The sequence below is a fragment of the Propithecus coquereli genome, unplaced genomic scaffold, assembly GCF_000956105.1.
Source record: "Propithecus coquereli isolate 6110/MARCELLA unplaced genomic scaffold, Pcoq_1.0 Scaffold9, whole genome shotgun sequence".
NCBI lineage: Eukaryota > Metazoa > Chordata > Mammalia > Primates > Indriidae > Propithecus > Propithecus coquereli.
In genome coordinates this window covers 2,875,347-2,892,167 of record NW_012155284.1, presented here as the reverse complement: position 1 = coordinate 2,892,167, position 16,821 = coordinate 2,875,347, and the positions used below count along the sequence as shown (strand labels likewise).

Sequence of the window (16,821 nt, the reverse complement as noted above, 5' to 3'; positions counted from 1 at the left end):
TTGGAGAACTTATACTACCTTTTTTAAAAACTTACTCTAGTTATTGTAGTCAAGACAGTGTAGCACTAGCATAAGGGTAGGAAAAACAAAGTGTGATGATCCACAGGAGCTTTCAAAGAAGAAGACAACAAGCTTGCATTGTCATGTTTGTATTTCCATTCTTGACAATTGGCACAACATTGAGGAAAGTCTCTTTCATAAATGGTGTTGGGAAAACTGCATATCCACATGTACAAAGAAGAATGAAATTAGACCCTTATTTCATATCATAGACAAAAATCAGCTCAAAATGGATTAAAAACTGACATGTAAGACCTGAAACTGTAAAACTGCCAGGCAACAAAAACAAAAACAGACAAATGAGATCACATCAAACTAAAAAGCTGCACAGCAAAGGAAACAACAGAGTGAAGAGGCAACCTAAAGAATGGGAGAAAATATTTTGCAAATCATACATCTGATAAGGGGTTATATCCAAAATATCTAAGGAACTCAACACTCAATAGCAAGAAAGAAAACAACCCAATTAAAATGTGGGCAAAGGACCTGAATAGATACTTCTCAAAAGACATACAAATGGCCAATAAGGTATATGAAAAAATGTCCAATATCACTAATATCAAGGAAATGCAAATTAAAACTACAATGAGATATCACCTCATCTATGAGAATGGCTATTATTAAAATGGCAAAAGGTAAGTAAGTGTTGGCAAGCATGTGGAGAAAAGAGAACCCTTGTACACTGCTGGTGGTAATGCAAATTGGTACAGCCTCTATGGAAAACAGTACAGAGGTTTCTCACAAACTACCATATGATCCAGCAATCCCACTACTGGTATATATCCAAAGGAAATGAAATCAGTATGTCAAAAAGATGTCTGTACTCCCATCTTCACTGCAGCATTATTCACGATAGCCAAGATATGGCATCAACCCAAGTGTCTGTGGACAAATGAATATAAAAAGAAAAGGTTGTACATATATACAATAGAATATATATATTTGGCCTTAAAAAAGAGGGACTGGTGCAACATACAACAACTTGGATAAACCTGGAGGACATTGTTAAGTGAAAGAAGCCAGACACAAAAATACTGAATGATCTCACTTATACATGGAATCTAAAAGAGTCGAACTCTTAGAAGCAGAGAGTAAAAGTGGTTCTCAGACATGGAGGTGATGTTCAAAGAACAAAAAATTTCAGTTAGACAGAAGTTCAAGAGCTCTATAGTATAACATGGTAACTAGAATTAATAACATTGTATTATATACTCAAAAATTACTGAAAGTGTTCTCGCCACAAAAAAATGAGGTAATATATATGTTAGTTAGCTTGATTTAGCCATTGCAAAAAATGAGGTAACATATATGTTAGTTAGCTTAATTTAGCCAATGCAGAATATGTATCTATTTCAAAACATGTTGTACGCCATAAATACATAAAAGTTTTATTTGTCAATTAAGGAATCAGCATAAACTGTACAATGCTTCAGAGAGACCTGATTAACATCTGAAGGCAACGTCTTTGGAAAACACCCACTGGGGAGGACTCTAATTACATATGTACCTAATAAAGGGGGAAAAAAACTCACCCTGGTTTTCAATTTTAAATTTTATTAAAGTACAGAGTTAACAAGTTTTGAGTTTTTCACATAGGAAAAGACTGGTCAACTTCAGATGCCTTATACAAAAATTAACATTCAAAAAACATATATAAATCCGTAATTGGTTTTGTGACTAAAGGGGAAAAATAACTATTTTAGAAGTTAGCAAAATTCTAACCATATCAGAGACCATTATAAATTTCAAACAGTAGATTTACCACACATATTGCATTTTCAAATTCTAATATAGCAAAACATAACCACATAATTTGGCTATAGCTTGTTGTTTCAGAAAAGTTTAAAAAATTAACAAAGTTATATCTATAAAACTTTTGTAGAGTTTTTTTTGCAAAGTAAAAAAGCTTAAATCTTTAATAAAGTAAAACAAAACAATTCTCTTAAATTTCTTATAAATAGCCCTCAAGACATATATTACACATCTGTTGTAAGCTTTCTTTACCTGAGAGAATTTCCCAGGATCCTTTATCCCAAAGGATTATCAAGAGTTCTTCCATCATGTCACTCACATGAATATGATGAGATCCTTCCACAGAAAAAGACTGGGACATACGCATTCTTGATCCACCCTTCCCCATTTAAGTTTTTCTCTGAAAGAATTTCATTTTTTTTAAAAAAAAACAGTCTTTGGTAAAGCCAAATATTTCAACCTTTCAGAATGACTACTTTTGTGAATGACTTACTGAGGAAGAAAAAAGGGAGAGAGATCTAAAGATCTGTGGGAACAGCTCTCCAGTCTGGTGAAGTCAAAGGTCCAACATTAGAGAACCCATCTCTGCCTGAAACGCAAAACTAAGTTTATTAGCAAGTTACAGAGAATATCCTACAGAGAATCCTGTAAGCCAAGTGGCTACTGCATTGTCCTTGATGAAGGAGGCCCCGGGGTCCTTTCTGGGTGGGCAGGGTCTTACTTAGTCCAAGGCCAGTCCCTTCCTCATTGTAAGTTAAGCCCTCTTTCATTTTGAAGAGGAACAGGACATGCGCGTACACCAAAATGGGACACTATTTAGAAAGGCAATGAAGGGAGGGGAAAAGCCCAGGCAGCTTAAACACAGGCTCTGGAATTCCCTTCACAGGGTAACATGAAGCACCAATGGTGGTAAAACTTGTGGCAAAAATTAAATAACTACATCATCTTAAAAAGGCAGAGGGTGACAATGTTGGGATAAGCTTGGGGAATTAACACCACACTGAGGTCATTCATAACGTAGGACCCTCTGAGGAAATGGAAACAAGCAATGTCGTATGGCAGAGAGAATCCCAAATTCCCAAAAACCCCACCCTCCACACAGCCCCACATGCACCGTCTGTCTCCTCCACAAAGCAGCTCCAAATACCTCTGGCAAACAATTACTTCAGACAATTTCTTAGGAAACCGTGAGGACAAAAACAAAACCAATTAAATAGTATTTTAAAAAAAAGCTCAACTGGGTAGGAGAGTGATAAGGTTTCCAAAGTCTCATAATAGAAATAGTATCCAGTCTTCAGTCAGGTAACACATCTAGGTAGAACACTCCGGTAAGAACCGCTCCTCCTACTCAGTGTTTGTACTCAGGAAAGTGAGAGGGAAAAATTTTCCACATCAGATGAATGACACAGAGAAACGTATACATGCAATTTTTAAAAATCTTCTTCAACTTTCATTGCTAAAGGTGTCTGACCAGCAGCTTCTGGGAATACACTTTTTAAATCCTGTACAAAAAGTTGTAGGAACCAAAGGTCTATTATTTTAAAAAGTTATCAGTGAGTTAATCAACTTAACATCACTATTATAGCAACTCAAAGCAATTGGCACAATTTTTCCAGTTTCTTAAATCATAATAGCACAAAAATGTACACTCTTTAAACCCATGAATGTTGACTCTTCACCTGAGTATTGTTTGTCGCAATTAATAATCATTAATGTCAACTTATTTATATGCCATCCGTCCTCAGAGTCGTACATCCACCTCTTTTTCAGTCATTCAGATAAATCTGCTAACATTTTCAGTTGGGAATAAAAATCAGAGCAACTGGAACTCTTCCTCTGGCATCAGATCAGCCTTCAGAAGGGAACTTATGCCACAAGACTTGCGTAGCTAGAAAACGTGGTCCGGCTGGGCTGGCCCCAGAAGGAAGCTACAAGGGCCTTCCACCGGCAACGTTCCCTGTTTGTGTTTCCCTGAGCTGCTTTCTGCAGAGGAAAGGGGGCTAACAAAGGCCAGGCAAGGAATACATGGCCTTGTCAGCTCAACCTTGACCTCGTGGAAGGGCCAGTTCTAAAGCTGTGTCAACTGGCTGCCAGACCCAGCTGAGAAGGCAAATCAAGGACTCTACTAGACCCCAGCAGGAGGGAAACACAATGACACCAGTTAGGAACATGACCCTGGCTCTTGATCTGCTTTTCTCATGGTGTCTCCTGAAGACAGTCTTGGCTCACCCAGAGCCCCAAGTCACTGCGCCACCCACCGTGTGTGACATACAGCCCCACTCCCCAAGCCTGGTCCTGGCCCACAGAGCGTCCACTGCCACTGGCCTAACTAGGATGTCCTGGGTTATAGCACAGGGCTATTCACTTTGAGACTCCAGAGGGATCTTTGAACTGCTGATTACAAAGACCTTCTGCCCTTCAAAAAGAAATTTGATGAAGTTTACCAAACAATGCTCTCTTACACACACAGAGTGCCTTTTAAAACTGAATCTCAAACACTGTAAATAGCAACGTTCTAAAGGAATTCATCTCCTGTGTTTGGTTCTCCCTTGGTTTTCTTGGGAGGAGGGCAAAGAAGTGAATAGAAATGAAGAGTTGACAATTTCTCCCATCAGCATTTTGGCACACAGGAGCCCAGCTCAGGTGGGTCCCAATTCCACCCAACTTGTATAGTAGGCCACAGAAAAAACATCTAGGCTGTCCTTTTATTCTCAGACCCTTGCTTCCAGGGAACTCAGAAGATTCTTTCTACCCTGCATGAAATACTAACTGGAGAGCCCCTAGGTATCTCCACTGGGTGTCTTTAACACATTGAGTGCCACACTAGAAAAATAAATTTTTCCTTGGGGCCACGGTTTTATTAAAACAAAACGTTCCTTTCTAGTTTGTTATTTTTTATTGTTTTCTGTATGTGAGTTATATGCAATGCAATCCACATTTTTAGAACTAAATTGTCGGTGTTAATTATAACAATAAGAACATCAATAAGTAAGACTTACATGAACCAACTGCAGGGTTTTGCTTCACCAGGCCCCAAGCTCAAAACAACAGACAGGGCAGTCAATGCGCCAATGGACTTGGCACTGCGCACACCTCTGCCCTGACGAAGAACATCAACACTGAAAACGGCACACCTTGGGTAGCTGCCGACAGTCACTGTGGGTATTACTTTACAAGTACGTGTTTTGGAAGTTTCTGTGGAGGTTGTCTATGGCTTAATTAAATACCCCCAACCACCTACCTTTCTGAAAGTGTATTTGGTCACTTCCACAGCTTGTCTAACAGGCCGGATCTGCCTGAGGGCTGTGTGAGGTGGTGCCTGGGATCCTCACCTCAGGAAATTCTCCCCTCGGTAAATCTACCAAGGAAACCATAGTGGTCACGTGGATCTGGAAAACAAAAGCTCTTTTGCTCTGACAATCTCAAAGGCCTCAAGGTGGAGGAGGAACGGAGGGGCTGACCCTAACGACCGAAAGAGGGGTGCAGGGGTGCAGCAGGCTTCGTCAGGAAGCATCTTTTCAGGTAAGGTCCTTAGTTATTATTGTTTACGGCACAAACAGGTGAGAGTTATAGCCCTCCATCGCATAGGCAAAGGAAACAACATGAATCTTGTTCTATAATCGTGTGAACAACAACACAGACAAGCGCCACACTTATTGCAGTAACTCGAACCAGGTAGTGATAACACGGTGGGGAAACACCCGGTGGAGATCGGGCAAATTGTGCTTTTTCACATTATTATTGAATACAAAGATGCTGAGCCCGGAAAGGAAGAGGAGATCCCTGGGAAGGGAGTCAAGTCTGTGATTCCCAGCATCACACCCTCACAGGGAAGCGGCGTGTACCCTGTAAATATCAGGGGCCCTGCGGGCCGAGTCCTGTGCTCAAAGCCCACTGGGGATGAGGCACCAGGAAGGAGAAGTGAGAGGGGTCTGGATTCTATCAAGGGCCGGGGGCTCAAAATTTTGGCATGTTTTGCAATTCCAAGGATGAGAATGACAGGCCACACAAGATAGGTTTTTATCCCCGTGAAAGGACATTGTGCCCCGAATTCTGTTTTAGTAAAAACGTGCAGAAGGAAAATACCAACATAACTACTATCCAGTTTCTAGCAGTAAGACAAATAAAAACACATATTATCGCCCATAATCAGTTTGGCTGAAAATTTCAAATCCTTTGGGACAAATTGGTTTTTTCTTTTTGAATTCACAATTAAAAAGCTGATCAGGAGATTTTTTTCTGAAAGCCTTTTCAGACCCACTCAAGCACAGGGCACCAGTCACTGCTCGAACCCCCGGGGCACTGTGCAAAGGACGTCTTCACACGGCTGCAGGCCTGCCAAGCTGAGGGCCCTGCTGACATCCTCACACGGAGAAGTGCGGAGCAGGACGGCAGAGAGGAGCGACCAGCGTCCCCAGGTACAGCAGCACGCAGATCCAGCAGGAGGCCATCTTGACCCAGAAGATGGACGGGCTCCCGCTCAAGAAGGTTTCGATGTGGGCGCTTTCATAGCTGTGGAGACAAAAGACCCAGCTGTGGTTGGAGCAGGAACAGTGGAAGGCGGGGGGGGTGTCTAGTTCACTGTCTCCCTGCTTCCTGTCCCACCCCCGGCCTTTCTTTTTCCTTTTTTAACAACTCAATTGTGATATAGTTCACACCCATTTCGGTACACACAGTTCAACGGCTTTTAATATGTGCCTAGACAGACGTGTGCAGCTGTCACCCCAATCCATTTTAGAACATTCTCATCACCGCAGAAAGAAATCCTGCACCCCTTAGCTGCCTTCCTCTTCTTCCCACTGCCCCCATCACCCTGCATTCACCAATCTCATCTACTTTCTGTCTCTATGGATTTGCCTAGTCTGCACAGGTGATATAAAAGGAATCACGCGGCCTCTTATAACTGGCTTTTTCTACTCAGCAAACTATCTTCAAGGCTCACCCATGTAGTAGCATGTATGAGCACCCCATTCCCTTATATTGCTTCATTGCATGGATATGGCACGTTTTGTTTATCCATTCACCAGATGATGGACATTTGTGTTGTTTCCACTTTTTGGCTATTATGAATAATGCTGCTATGAACATTAGTGTGCAAGTTTCTGTGCAGACATATTTTTCCTTTTGTCTTGGGTATATACTTAGGAGCAGGATCGCTGAATCATATCATAATTCTGTTTTAACTGTTTAACGAACTGCGGAACTGTTTTCCAAAGCAGCTTCATTTTACATTCCTACCAACAATGTAAGAGGGTTCGAATTTCTCAACTTCCTCGACGTTTGTTATTATCTGCCTTTTTAATTATAGATCCCTCCAGCCAATGAAGTCTTCCCCAATCACTGTGTAGAAACTGCCACCCCCGCCATCCCCACCCTGCTGGGTATTCTTCCTTCCCCTTCCTCATTTTATTTTTCTCCCCAGTACTCACCACCGTCTGACACACTGTATTTGATTTGAGTCACGGTCTGTCTCTCCCACTAGACTACAAGCCCTGCCACCTAGAACACTGAGGCACACAGGAGCCACTGCACATGTGCTGAATAATGAATAAAGGAAAGCGCAATGGGCCTAAATCGCCACGCCTAACTTATCAAACAAATTATGGTACAACTCAAACTTTGGATCTGTAGAGAAAGTATGAATCTCTGTACAGTGACAGGGAAAGCCAGGCCCATCATGTACGCCAAGTTAAAATAAAAAAAAAAAAAAACCTCAAGAGGGAAAACATGTGTAATGTCATTTATGTTAAGAAAAATTCCACAGGCTTGTAAATGCATAGAGAAGGAATGAAAGGATACACACCATAGCAGTGGTTATCTGAGTATGTGTGGAGGTGTCAGTTTGTCACTTTTCATAATTCCACATTGGTTCATTTTGTAAAAAAGATGTTTCAAACTTTGTTATGAAAATGTAGGGAAAATGTAGGGAAAAAATGGGAGAAAAGAGACACACACAAAATTTGAAGTAGGGGAAAAAAAGGGATATTTTCTCTTTCTTAGAGGCACATGATTGTTTAGGAATTTCACATTTTTGCTCCATTACTATTACTATGTTTTCCAGAGTGCCCATTTGGAGCTCACCTTCCATCCTTAAAGTTGCAGTATGCATCACCAATCTCCAGGCTTAAAAACATACCAATCGACTGTTAAGAACTCAGAACTGCTTCCTGTAAAGGTTGTGAGTGCAGCGGAACTGAGACAAGATTTAGGGAGATTTGCTGAGTGTCCCAGTATTTTATTTTATTTTTTTTAAAGATGGGGTCTCTCTATGTTGCCCAGGCTGGTCTCGAACACTTGGCCTCAAGCAATCCTCCTACCTCAGCCTCCCAAGTCTCTGGGATTACAGGTGTGAGCCACCACACCCAGCCTGTTTAAGCACTTTAACAAAGAGTACTCTAAACTTTAAGACTGCCCCTTCAAAAATGTCTAAGCAAAGGGCCACTCACTTGAACCAGCTGGTGATGGTCATCATCACATAGAGGGAAGCCAAGAAGAACACGAAGTGGAAATAGGAATAGTTATAGACGGTGCCTCTCTTCTCGTCATAAATGACTCGTGGTCCCTCCTTTACCTGCTCCTGCTCTTCAGTGTCTGTGAATCACAGAGGGAGCCCAAGTTCAACAAGTGAACACACGAGAACTGAACCGTTTAGCAAAGCCAACTCACGAATTCAATGTCAGGGGATGTTGAGTAGAAAAGAGGTAAAAAAGCCACCTGTACCCTCAGGCAACTCAAATCTGTCCCATGAGCACAAAACCCCACCCTACCCCAGTAACTTCTGTAACAGGATAAGTTACCTAATGTCACATTTATTTTAACAGAGCAGAAGAGAGCCCTAAAAGACATAAGACTTATTATAAACCTAGCAGAAAGTGAGCATAGACCAAGAATTCTCAAGCTCTTGGAATCCTTGGAATCCTCTAATCCAAGAAGGAAAGTAAGCTGAAGGACAGAAATGGCCCCAAAATATTATTTTGAGGACCTTGTGGTATTTTCCAAATTATTCCTTTAAAAAAAGAGTATGTTTGCTTCTAGATCTCACCATATAATTTAACTTATGTATGAGCCAAAATATAGACTGACTCTCCTTGCCAGAATACCAACACAAACAAACAAAACCCAGCTACCCCTGAGGAAGAATGTGAAAGTATATAAACAGTAAACCAGTTTTGGAATAAAAATTTTCCCCTTACTATCCAACTCATTTGTGTCTGAATCCCAACTGCCTACAGCCTAGAGCTACAGGTCTGCAGGGCCACACAGATGAAAGAATAGAAGTGCTCTGCGTACCCTCTCCACTGGGATCGAAGCAAAAACAGCACCGAGCTACCTGTGAAAGCAAAAGAGACAAAGTCAGGCAGCTTGTTTTCTATTCCCTCCCTCCACATCAGCAAGGCACAGGGGGCCACCTACCTGCCACACCTTCCCCTACTTGAGCCACATCCCACGCCCTGAACTACACGCTTTATTCCTTCCAGAGGTTTTGACTAAACATCTGTTCTTTCCCAGATGTGCTGGGTGCTGGGGACAGGAAATACCATGGATGGAGATGTGCCACCGGGTCCCCTTCAAAGGACGTGGAGCTCACTCCTGCTGGGAACAGAGCCTCCAGGCGTCAGCCCCTTTACCCTTCCTGGGGAGGCCCCACTGAATAGCTGATGACAGTAGCGGGATAAAGGCCCCCACTCTGACCCCCGGGGACGACTCTGATGCACAAGCTCTGGAGCACCCCCTGGGGGGAGCGAGGCTCTGTCAGCCTGCACCGCCCTTCAGCTTCACTTTCTACCCAATTTTGCCTCCTTCGCCCTCCTCCCTTCCACATGCTCTGATTCCTAATAAATATCCTGACTGACCAGCTCTGCCTGGGTGTCCGCTTCTGCAGAACTCAGTGTGGACCATACAACGAACACAAGGGCCACTCTCCTGCACCCCCTGCCTTCCGGGGCTTTCCTTTCCATGCTGCTTCATGAAATCCTCTTCAACCTCCAAGGCTGGGATTCCTATCCTGTCTACAGTTGAGGAAACTGAGGTCAGGCAGGTTAAATAACTGGCCCAAGTCACCAAAGTAGCTTAGTGACAGAGGGAGACACACCAATGCAGGATGGGGACTCCGAGGTCCACGATTCACAACTGGTGACGCGCGGTATCTAGGATATGGTGGGGCCGAGGAACGTGGAAGCAGGAGGCCTGCCCACGTTCCCTACGACAACCAGCTGCTGCGCTGGCCGTGGACAGGGATGGACGGGATGCCTTCGAAGCATCTTTGGTACCTTTCGAATTTCATTTCGTTATTTCTTACCTACTCGAAACAGTGAACTTAATTTTTAAAAATCAGGTTATGAAAAATTAGTTCACGATTCCAGAAGGACGCCAGTAAACAGAGTAAGAAAGTACCAGGTACCGAGACAGTCTGGGAAGTACTGGGTCCTCGGCGCTTTCTGGCTGAAGACATTTGAACTGCAAAGAGCAGAGAGCCTGGGACAAGGACATGGCAGCTGAGCCCTCGTCCCATTTGCACCTCAAGGCCAAGCCCCTGTTTCCCTGCTTGTCGAGGAAACCTGTAATAGAGGTTTTAGCCTTGACAGGACCTTGGGTCAAGTGGCACAGTCGAAAAGTCACAGATTCATTCAGCGGGCCTAAGATACAGGATGCTAGGGTCCCAGTTCCTTTGAAGCTTAAGTTGCCACAAGAAACTAACAACTCTCCCTTTCAAAGTTGTACCCTGTGAAACGTGATGCAGGAGAGCAAGGCGACTTCCACCCTGCATACTCTCCAGTTCAGAAGGAAACACTGGGACGTTTTTCCTTGGACTGAGAAGAAAAACATCCTCTCTTAAATCTAACTTAGAGACTTGCTGTTCTCTGAGCTTGAACTCTGTACACAATAGGGACATTGAAACCATAACGGTCCAGCCTCAGCAGGTGGTCACCCAGTCAGTGGTGAGAACAAACGCCTGCCTTCTAGAGACCATTCTCTTCTGCATAACAGGCAGTAACGTATTCAAACTCGGCACAGTTTTCTCCTTGAAGCGACAGAAAGAGCTGGTGAATGACGCTGGCAGATTGACAAACTTTCATAACGGTTCCCTATCTCCAGGTCAGGTGCAGGAAAGACCGTCCCCTGACACCCAGCTGCAGAGTAAACTGCCTGTATCTGGACAGATACCAGGATTCTTCCATCCAGAGGAAGCTATTAGGATGCAGCCGGTGGCCGGACACCACACCAGGTCAGCAGCAAAGGTCAGGGCACAGTCCCCAAGCCCTTGGGCAGCCGGGGCCAAGGACACAGACTCTGGGGCTGAAGTGTATGGTCTCTATCCTGGCAAATGGAAACCTGCAAGGTTTAAATGACTTAATTTTTCTGTTTTTCTCCTCTTTAAAATGGAGATAATAGCACCTCCCTGGGTTTTGATGAAGATTAAATGAAGTAACATATGAAGAGCCTAGAAGCGTGCCAGCACGTGGCAAGTGCTGTTAAGTCTTAGCCATCACTGGAACCCCTGGTTCTTTCCATTCTTGGGTCAGGGCTGAGGCTTTTCCTGGCTGCCTCCATGTGATTAGACCTTTCTCACCTTGGAGGATGGTCCTCTGAGAGGCCCAGAAAGACTTCTGCACAATTAACAAAATAACAGACATTTCATTGACCAACAGGCATCAGCTGAACCTCCTGATTCTTTGGATGTGTGGATGAAAGGCCTCACTAAGAGCCTGAAACCAATGTGTTTATCATTCATAATTCTTTACCCTGTGAAACGCCTGCCTGATGAAACTGACGCACAGTTAAACGAATTAATGTACCTACAGCATTCAGCGCGGTATCTGGCACAGAGCAGATACAGTTCCCTCCCTTCCTGCCTTTCTCTCTTCCTTCTGAACAGCTGTTACATAATCTCACAGTCATGCTATGTATGAAGGGCACGGACAGGTACAAACAGATGAATAGACTAGAAATAAACCCACCCACACTCCATTATGACAGAGGAAAAGAGTAGGGTGGCAGCCTGACAAGGTCACCCCCAAGCCTCTGGCAGGGGGTGGGCAGCAGGATGTCACACAATAGGCCAGCTTTGCTGGAGGAAAATCGAGAACCAATTGATTCATTTGAATCCCATGGTACACACAGGAAAACATTTCTTTTCCGATACCCAAATTTTCTTTCTTGAGCAGAAAAACAGGATCATGGAGTGCAGACTGATTAAAGACACAAATAAACACAAAAGGTCCTCCTGCGAAATGGGTCTCTTGAAATGAAGCAGGACAGGCAAAGGAAATGAACTTACTTCCAGTTCAGGAGCTGCGTAGCGCCCCTGCAGGGCATCAGAACTTGATCTTGTTGTGGATGTCAAGCTAAGAAATAAACAGAAAAGTCAGCAGGGCTCATTAACATGCTATATCACATGGACTAGCGGGACAGCTGGGTGGCCAGCGCTCCAATGAGAGGCTCGCTGTAACCTACAGTTCAGGCTGACGAAATAAAAGCAGTCTATTTCAACATCCCACTTTATTCCCGAACTGGCTGGCTGATTCTATGGTTGATGCCTTTTTTACACAGATTGTTATTAGATCACTTCATGCAAAGAGAATTTTGTAGGTAGTGAAGTAAGATGGCTTTTGGTCCCGTATCTTGGTTTCCAGTATTGGTTTTTGCCTCTCCTCCCTCAAACACAGTAATAATTTTCTAATTTCACTTTATCTTTCCCTCCATTTGAGGGGATCAAAAGGGATAACAGAGCCCAGAGATGGCAATAGAAAGCAGGGGCACGAAAGCAAAGGTCACGGTTATTTACTGCGACGGTCAGCCTATGGCACCACGAGGTTTTCTGTTTGGAAATTTAACATAGAGTAGCTGTCAGTGTGATAAAAAAAAATTCTTCCTGTCAGTGTCCCCATACCTAGAGACGTCAAATGTTAGAAAATTTGGCTTACAGGGTGAAAGAATTTATTTTTCCTAAAAACAAAAATGTGGCAACATTTCAAGCAAGTAGAATTATACACATATCTGAGGGTTCCAGCTAACTTTATAGATGCATTTAGCAAATATTTACTGGAAGGCTACTATGTGTCAGGCCTGTTCTAAGCACTGGGGATTCACTGGTGAGAAGGGTAGAAACCCCACCCTCATGCAGCCTCTGAGCTTCCCGGACAGGCCGGGCAGCGTTGGTGTTCAAGCAGCTGGTCTGCTGGTGGGCATTCATCTCAACCAAATGAGCCCCGGGGGGCAACACTGCCTTCTCAGTGTGTTCTCGTCTACTTTCCCAGGGAGGGAAGAGATCAATGAGATGCACAAAAATGGTAAGACGCCTTCCTTACAAAGAGGTCCACTGGGATCCAAGCACATCTCTTCTCTTGTGGTCCGCTCAAGTATAATAATATCACTTTCATTTTGGCTTTGAACTGATGGATGCTGATCTAGGCCCTTCCCGACTGGGAGCCTGGTCAGGGGAGCGACAGAAACATTTCCCAGTGGCTGTGCCCCCAAGGAACACATGTGTCCTGTTGCATTTAAGAGCAGCCCATGTTTTGTAAATACAAGTTACGATTCAGTAGAATATATACCAGGGAAAATATTTTCCTGTAAGGAAAACTGTTAATTTTTAGTTTTAAGAAAAGATCAGTATCTGAAATTTTCATCTGAAAGATAGCATTCATTGTTTAAAATAGAGTTAGAATAAATATTCCATTTTATAAATTCTTTGGACTAAAATGGTTTCTGAAAAACAAAGTTTTTGATTCTGGTTCCTTTTCCACTTCACTTCACCATTGAAGAGCACTAAAATGGGGAAGGTTTTGTTTTTATTTCTAAAACTATCTACATTCAGTTCATCATTAGTGCCACGTGACTTCTACAAATAGATGTTACCCTAAATTAAGGTCTTTATTCAATCATAGCCTTTCCCCATGAAACACTCTTCTTGGAATTATCAAAAAAAGATTGTATTATAAGCTCTTTAAGCCTAGGAAATTCTCATTGTCTGCATTCAGGCTGTTATTACAAAGACCCATCTGTTTGGTCGGCGCCGCACAAATTGCTATAAAACAATTCCTGGGTTACCCATAACTTCTCTTCTGGGGCTAAGGTATGTGTGACTTTAACTCGGATCTTCCCACAGGGGCAGGGGGAGACTAACAGCATTGTTATGATGCTTTATCATAGGGAGAACATCTAACACACCGTAGTGTGTTTGCTATCTCTGGCCCTGTCCCACAAAATGCCAGCAATGTCTTGCAGTCACTGTGACAGCAAAAAAAAAAAAAAAGGCTTTTCCCTTCCCCCACCTGCAACACTGCAGCGTCCGGAACCCCTTCCGTGTGGGCAGAATGGGGCACAAGTCAGGTGCCACGCAGCACCTGTGCTGCAGTTGCTTTTGGAGCTTTGCTGGACCACAGAAAATCTCTGAAGAACAGGTACAAACTTCCCTGTTAGACATAACAGATTCTGCCTCCCTGACAAGCTTACAGGGCAAGCACTTGATAGATCTCATGACTATCCCCAGCCTTACTGTGATGAAGCTCGGTCATGTTCCCACTGCGCTACATAATCAGTGACTCAGAGCCCCCAAAGAAGACCCAAGTTCTGTGTGAGTAGGGGGTGCGGGGTGAGGGGACACACCATGCTACTGATGCGGAGCTGGCAGGTCAGGCAGAGGCAGGATTGCCAAGGTGAGGATACAAACCTCCCCATTACATTTTTTTTTTTTTTGAGACAGAGTCTCACTTGTTGCCCTTGCTAGAGTGCCGTGGCTTCAGCCTAGCTCACAGCAACCTCAAACTCCTGGGCTCAAGCGATCCTTCTGCCTCAGCCTCCCGAGTAGCTGGGACTACAGGCATGTGCCACCATGGCTGGCTAATTTTTTCTATACAGATTTTTAGCTGTCCAATTAATTTCTTTCTATTTTTGGTAGAGACGGGGTCTCGCTCTTGCTCAGGCTGGTCTCGAACTCCTGAGCTCAAACAATCCGCCCGCCTCGGCCTCCCAGAGTGCTAGGATTACAGGCGTGAGCCACCGCGCCCGGCCTCCCATTACATTTTTTCCCTTAAAGTAGCAGGCCCAGAACATACCAAAAGAATAAATAGCCCTACTTGATTTTCCAGTTTTTCTCAGTGGAAGCCAATCTTCTCTGCAACACCATCATAACAACCTTGTACCTATTTCGACATGGCCTGCTGTGCAGCTGCGAATATCCCATTTTGAACTAGGAAGCTGTCCGGCATTTAATAAAGATTTGTAGTTTTTCTAATTTTATATTCAAAAAGATGTTTTCAAAGACAGCTTAAACATTAAGTTTTTTTCTCTTAAACATAGCTAAAAGTGAAATAGCCAGGAAATATTTTATAGCACAATTGCTTCCTAATAGTATAATTATGCAAGTCATCCAGCTTATCTTTTGCCCAAAAGAAGGACAGACATTATTCCAAGCCATTTCGGGAAAAAGAGAGAGAGAGAGAGATTATCCACCGGTATCCCTAAATACTCCAGCAAAGGAGACTCAAGGAAAGGTTTCCTGGAAGGGAGTAGAGAGCAACAGGAATAGCTCCAAGCCTCTGTTTCCTCATCTGTATTAAAACAATGATGAGACTGAACCTGATCAACTCCAGGATCCTGCCCAGCCTGACAGTTTGAGCTTGAAGGCAGCAGAATAACAACTTCAGTCAAAATCTGCAGACCAAGGAGGGAATTAAGGAATAGCTGGTGGAAGCCAGGGCTTGCTGCAGCAAGGACCCAGGACTAAAGGGGTATGGACGGATGGGCCTATAGAAAGAGCCATCAGGGAACTGCCGCAGTGGCCAAGGTGAGGGCCTACATGGGTTCGAGCTGTGACGTCCTTCACAGCAATCATTCCTGGGTGCAACAGAACGAGTCTCTGGAGAAAAGGCAGCCCCAGTCTGAAAGCCAGGAGCTACATTTTGGCTGAGCCGAGACAACAAGGAGTACAATACATGCCTAGGGAATGCCCTCGCAGCAGGACTCAGGACACAGATGGTCCCAGAAGAAATAAGTGTTTGGTGGGCAGTGAGGAAAGTAGAGCAAATCTTCCAGCTTTCCATAACCTTACAGAAAATGAAAGTTGCTGGTTACTTCTCCCTCTAATCAACATACTGCCTATAGTCTCTGGCTTCCTACAATTTCTACCAAGAATTCTAGAAATTCCTGCAATCATGTTCGAATGTTAGTTCCTGCCCAGACAATGTGGCCTCTTTTTGTAACATCCTCCAACCTTCTATGCCTCTGAGTCAGGAAGGAAAACGTAAATTCTAAGTCAAGATTTGAAAAACCCCTAATTGGGCAGGCTCCCACCCTTGGCAGCATTCCTTTCGTCCCAGGCCCTCCTAAGCCTGAATTCATGTTCTCCTGGAGCTGCAGAAAACATCAATCACACTGACCCCTGACACGCTACCTCGGAGGAGGCATAAACTGCCCATCCCCACGGAGTGAGTTCCTGCTCATGGATCACAGAAGCATCCCACGGAACAAGCTGGTATTCTTCATGTCCACTTCGTGAAAGCTGCTGTTTTATGTCTCCTCATCCCATCCGGCACTACAGTTTTGTAGTTTAATTAATAGCATTCGATAATAACATTTGTTGCTGGCATTTAGACAGATTTTAGGTAGCAGCTGTCAGCTTTGAAAATTGATATCTTTTGGGAATATGAGACTAGCCCTTGCCAACCTCCACTATGGAGCCTCGATTCTCAGAGAGACAACATTTATGTATCATCTCTCACTCAAGGGCAGGCTTAAGGGCAGCTGAAAAGTGAATCTTCACACCTACTAGCAACTGAAAGTCTGAGAGGGCGAAAAGTCCACGTTGCAAAGTAACTCTACGTGTGGTAATTTTATACAACACACTAAGTAGAATTTTTGCCATCTTTTCTATTGACGTGTATATGGCAAATCCAAACTCTATTTTATCAGAGGGGCAAACTTTTTCATATGTTGTTGGGCACCCAGCAACCCACAAAAACATATGATTTTAGTCTGTCAAATATCTTCATAGTTTTTTTTCTAATA

The 16,821-nt window shown here is 43.6% G+C and overlaps 1 protein-coding gene across 1 annotated transcript in view; it reads right to left on the bottom strand.

Annotated features, from left to right (window-relative positions):
- Window positions 1–4,793: 4,793 nt before the first annotated feature.
- SERINC5 (serine incorporator 5) overlaps window positions 4,794–16,821 on the bottom strand; it is a 93,849-nt gene continuing 81,821 nt past the window's right edge. Inside the window, exons 8-12 of the mRNA XM_012664477.1 lie at window positions 16,536–16,596; window positions 12,092–12,158; window positions 9,103–9,142; window positions 8,259–8,403; window positions 4,794–6,324 (exon numbers count right to left, since the gene is read on the bottom strand). Of these exons, the coding sequence (XP_012519931.1) occupies window positions 6,177–6,324; window positions 8,259–8,403; window positions 9,103–9,142; window positions 12,092–12,158; window positions 16,536–16,596 (461 nt within the window). The 3' untranslated portion in view covers window positions 4,794–6,176. The remainder of the gene's footprint in view (window positions 6,325–8,258; window positions 8,404–9,102; window positions 9,143–12,091; window positions 12,159–16,535; window positions 16,597–16,821) is intronic.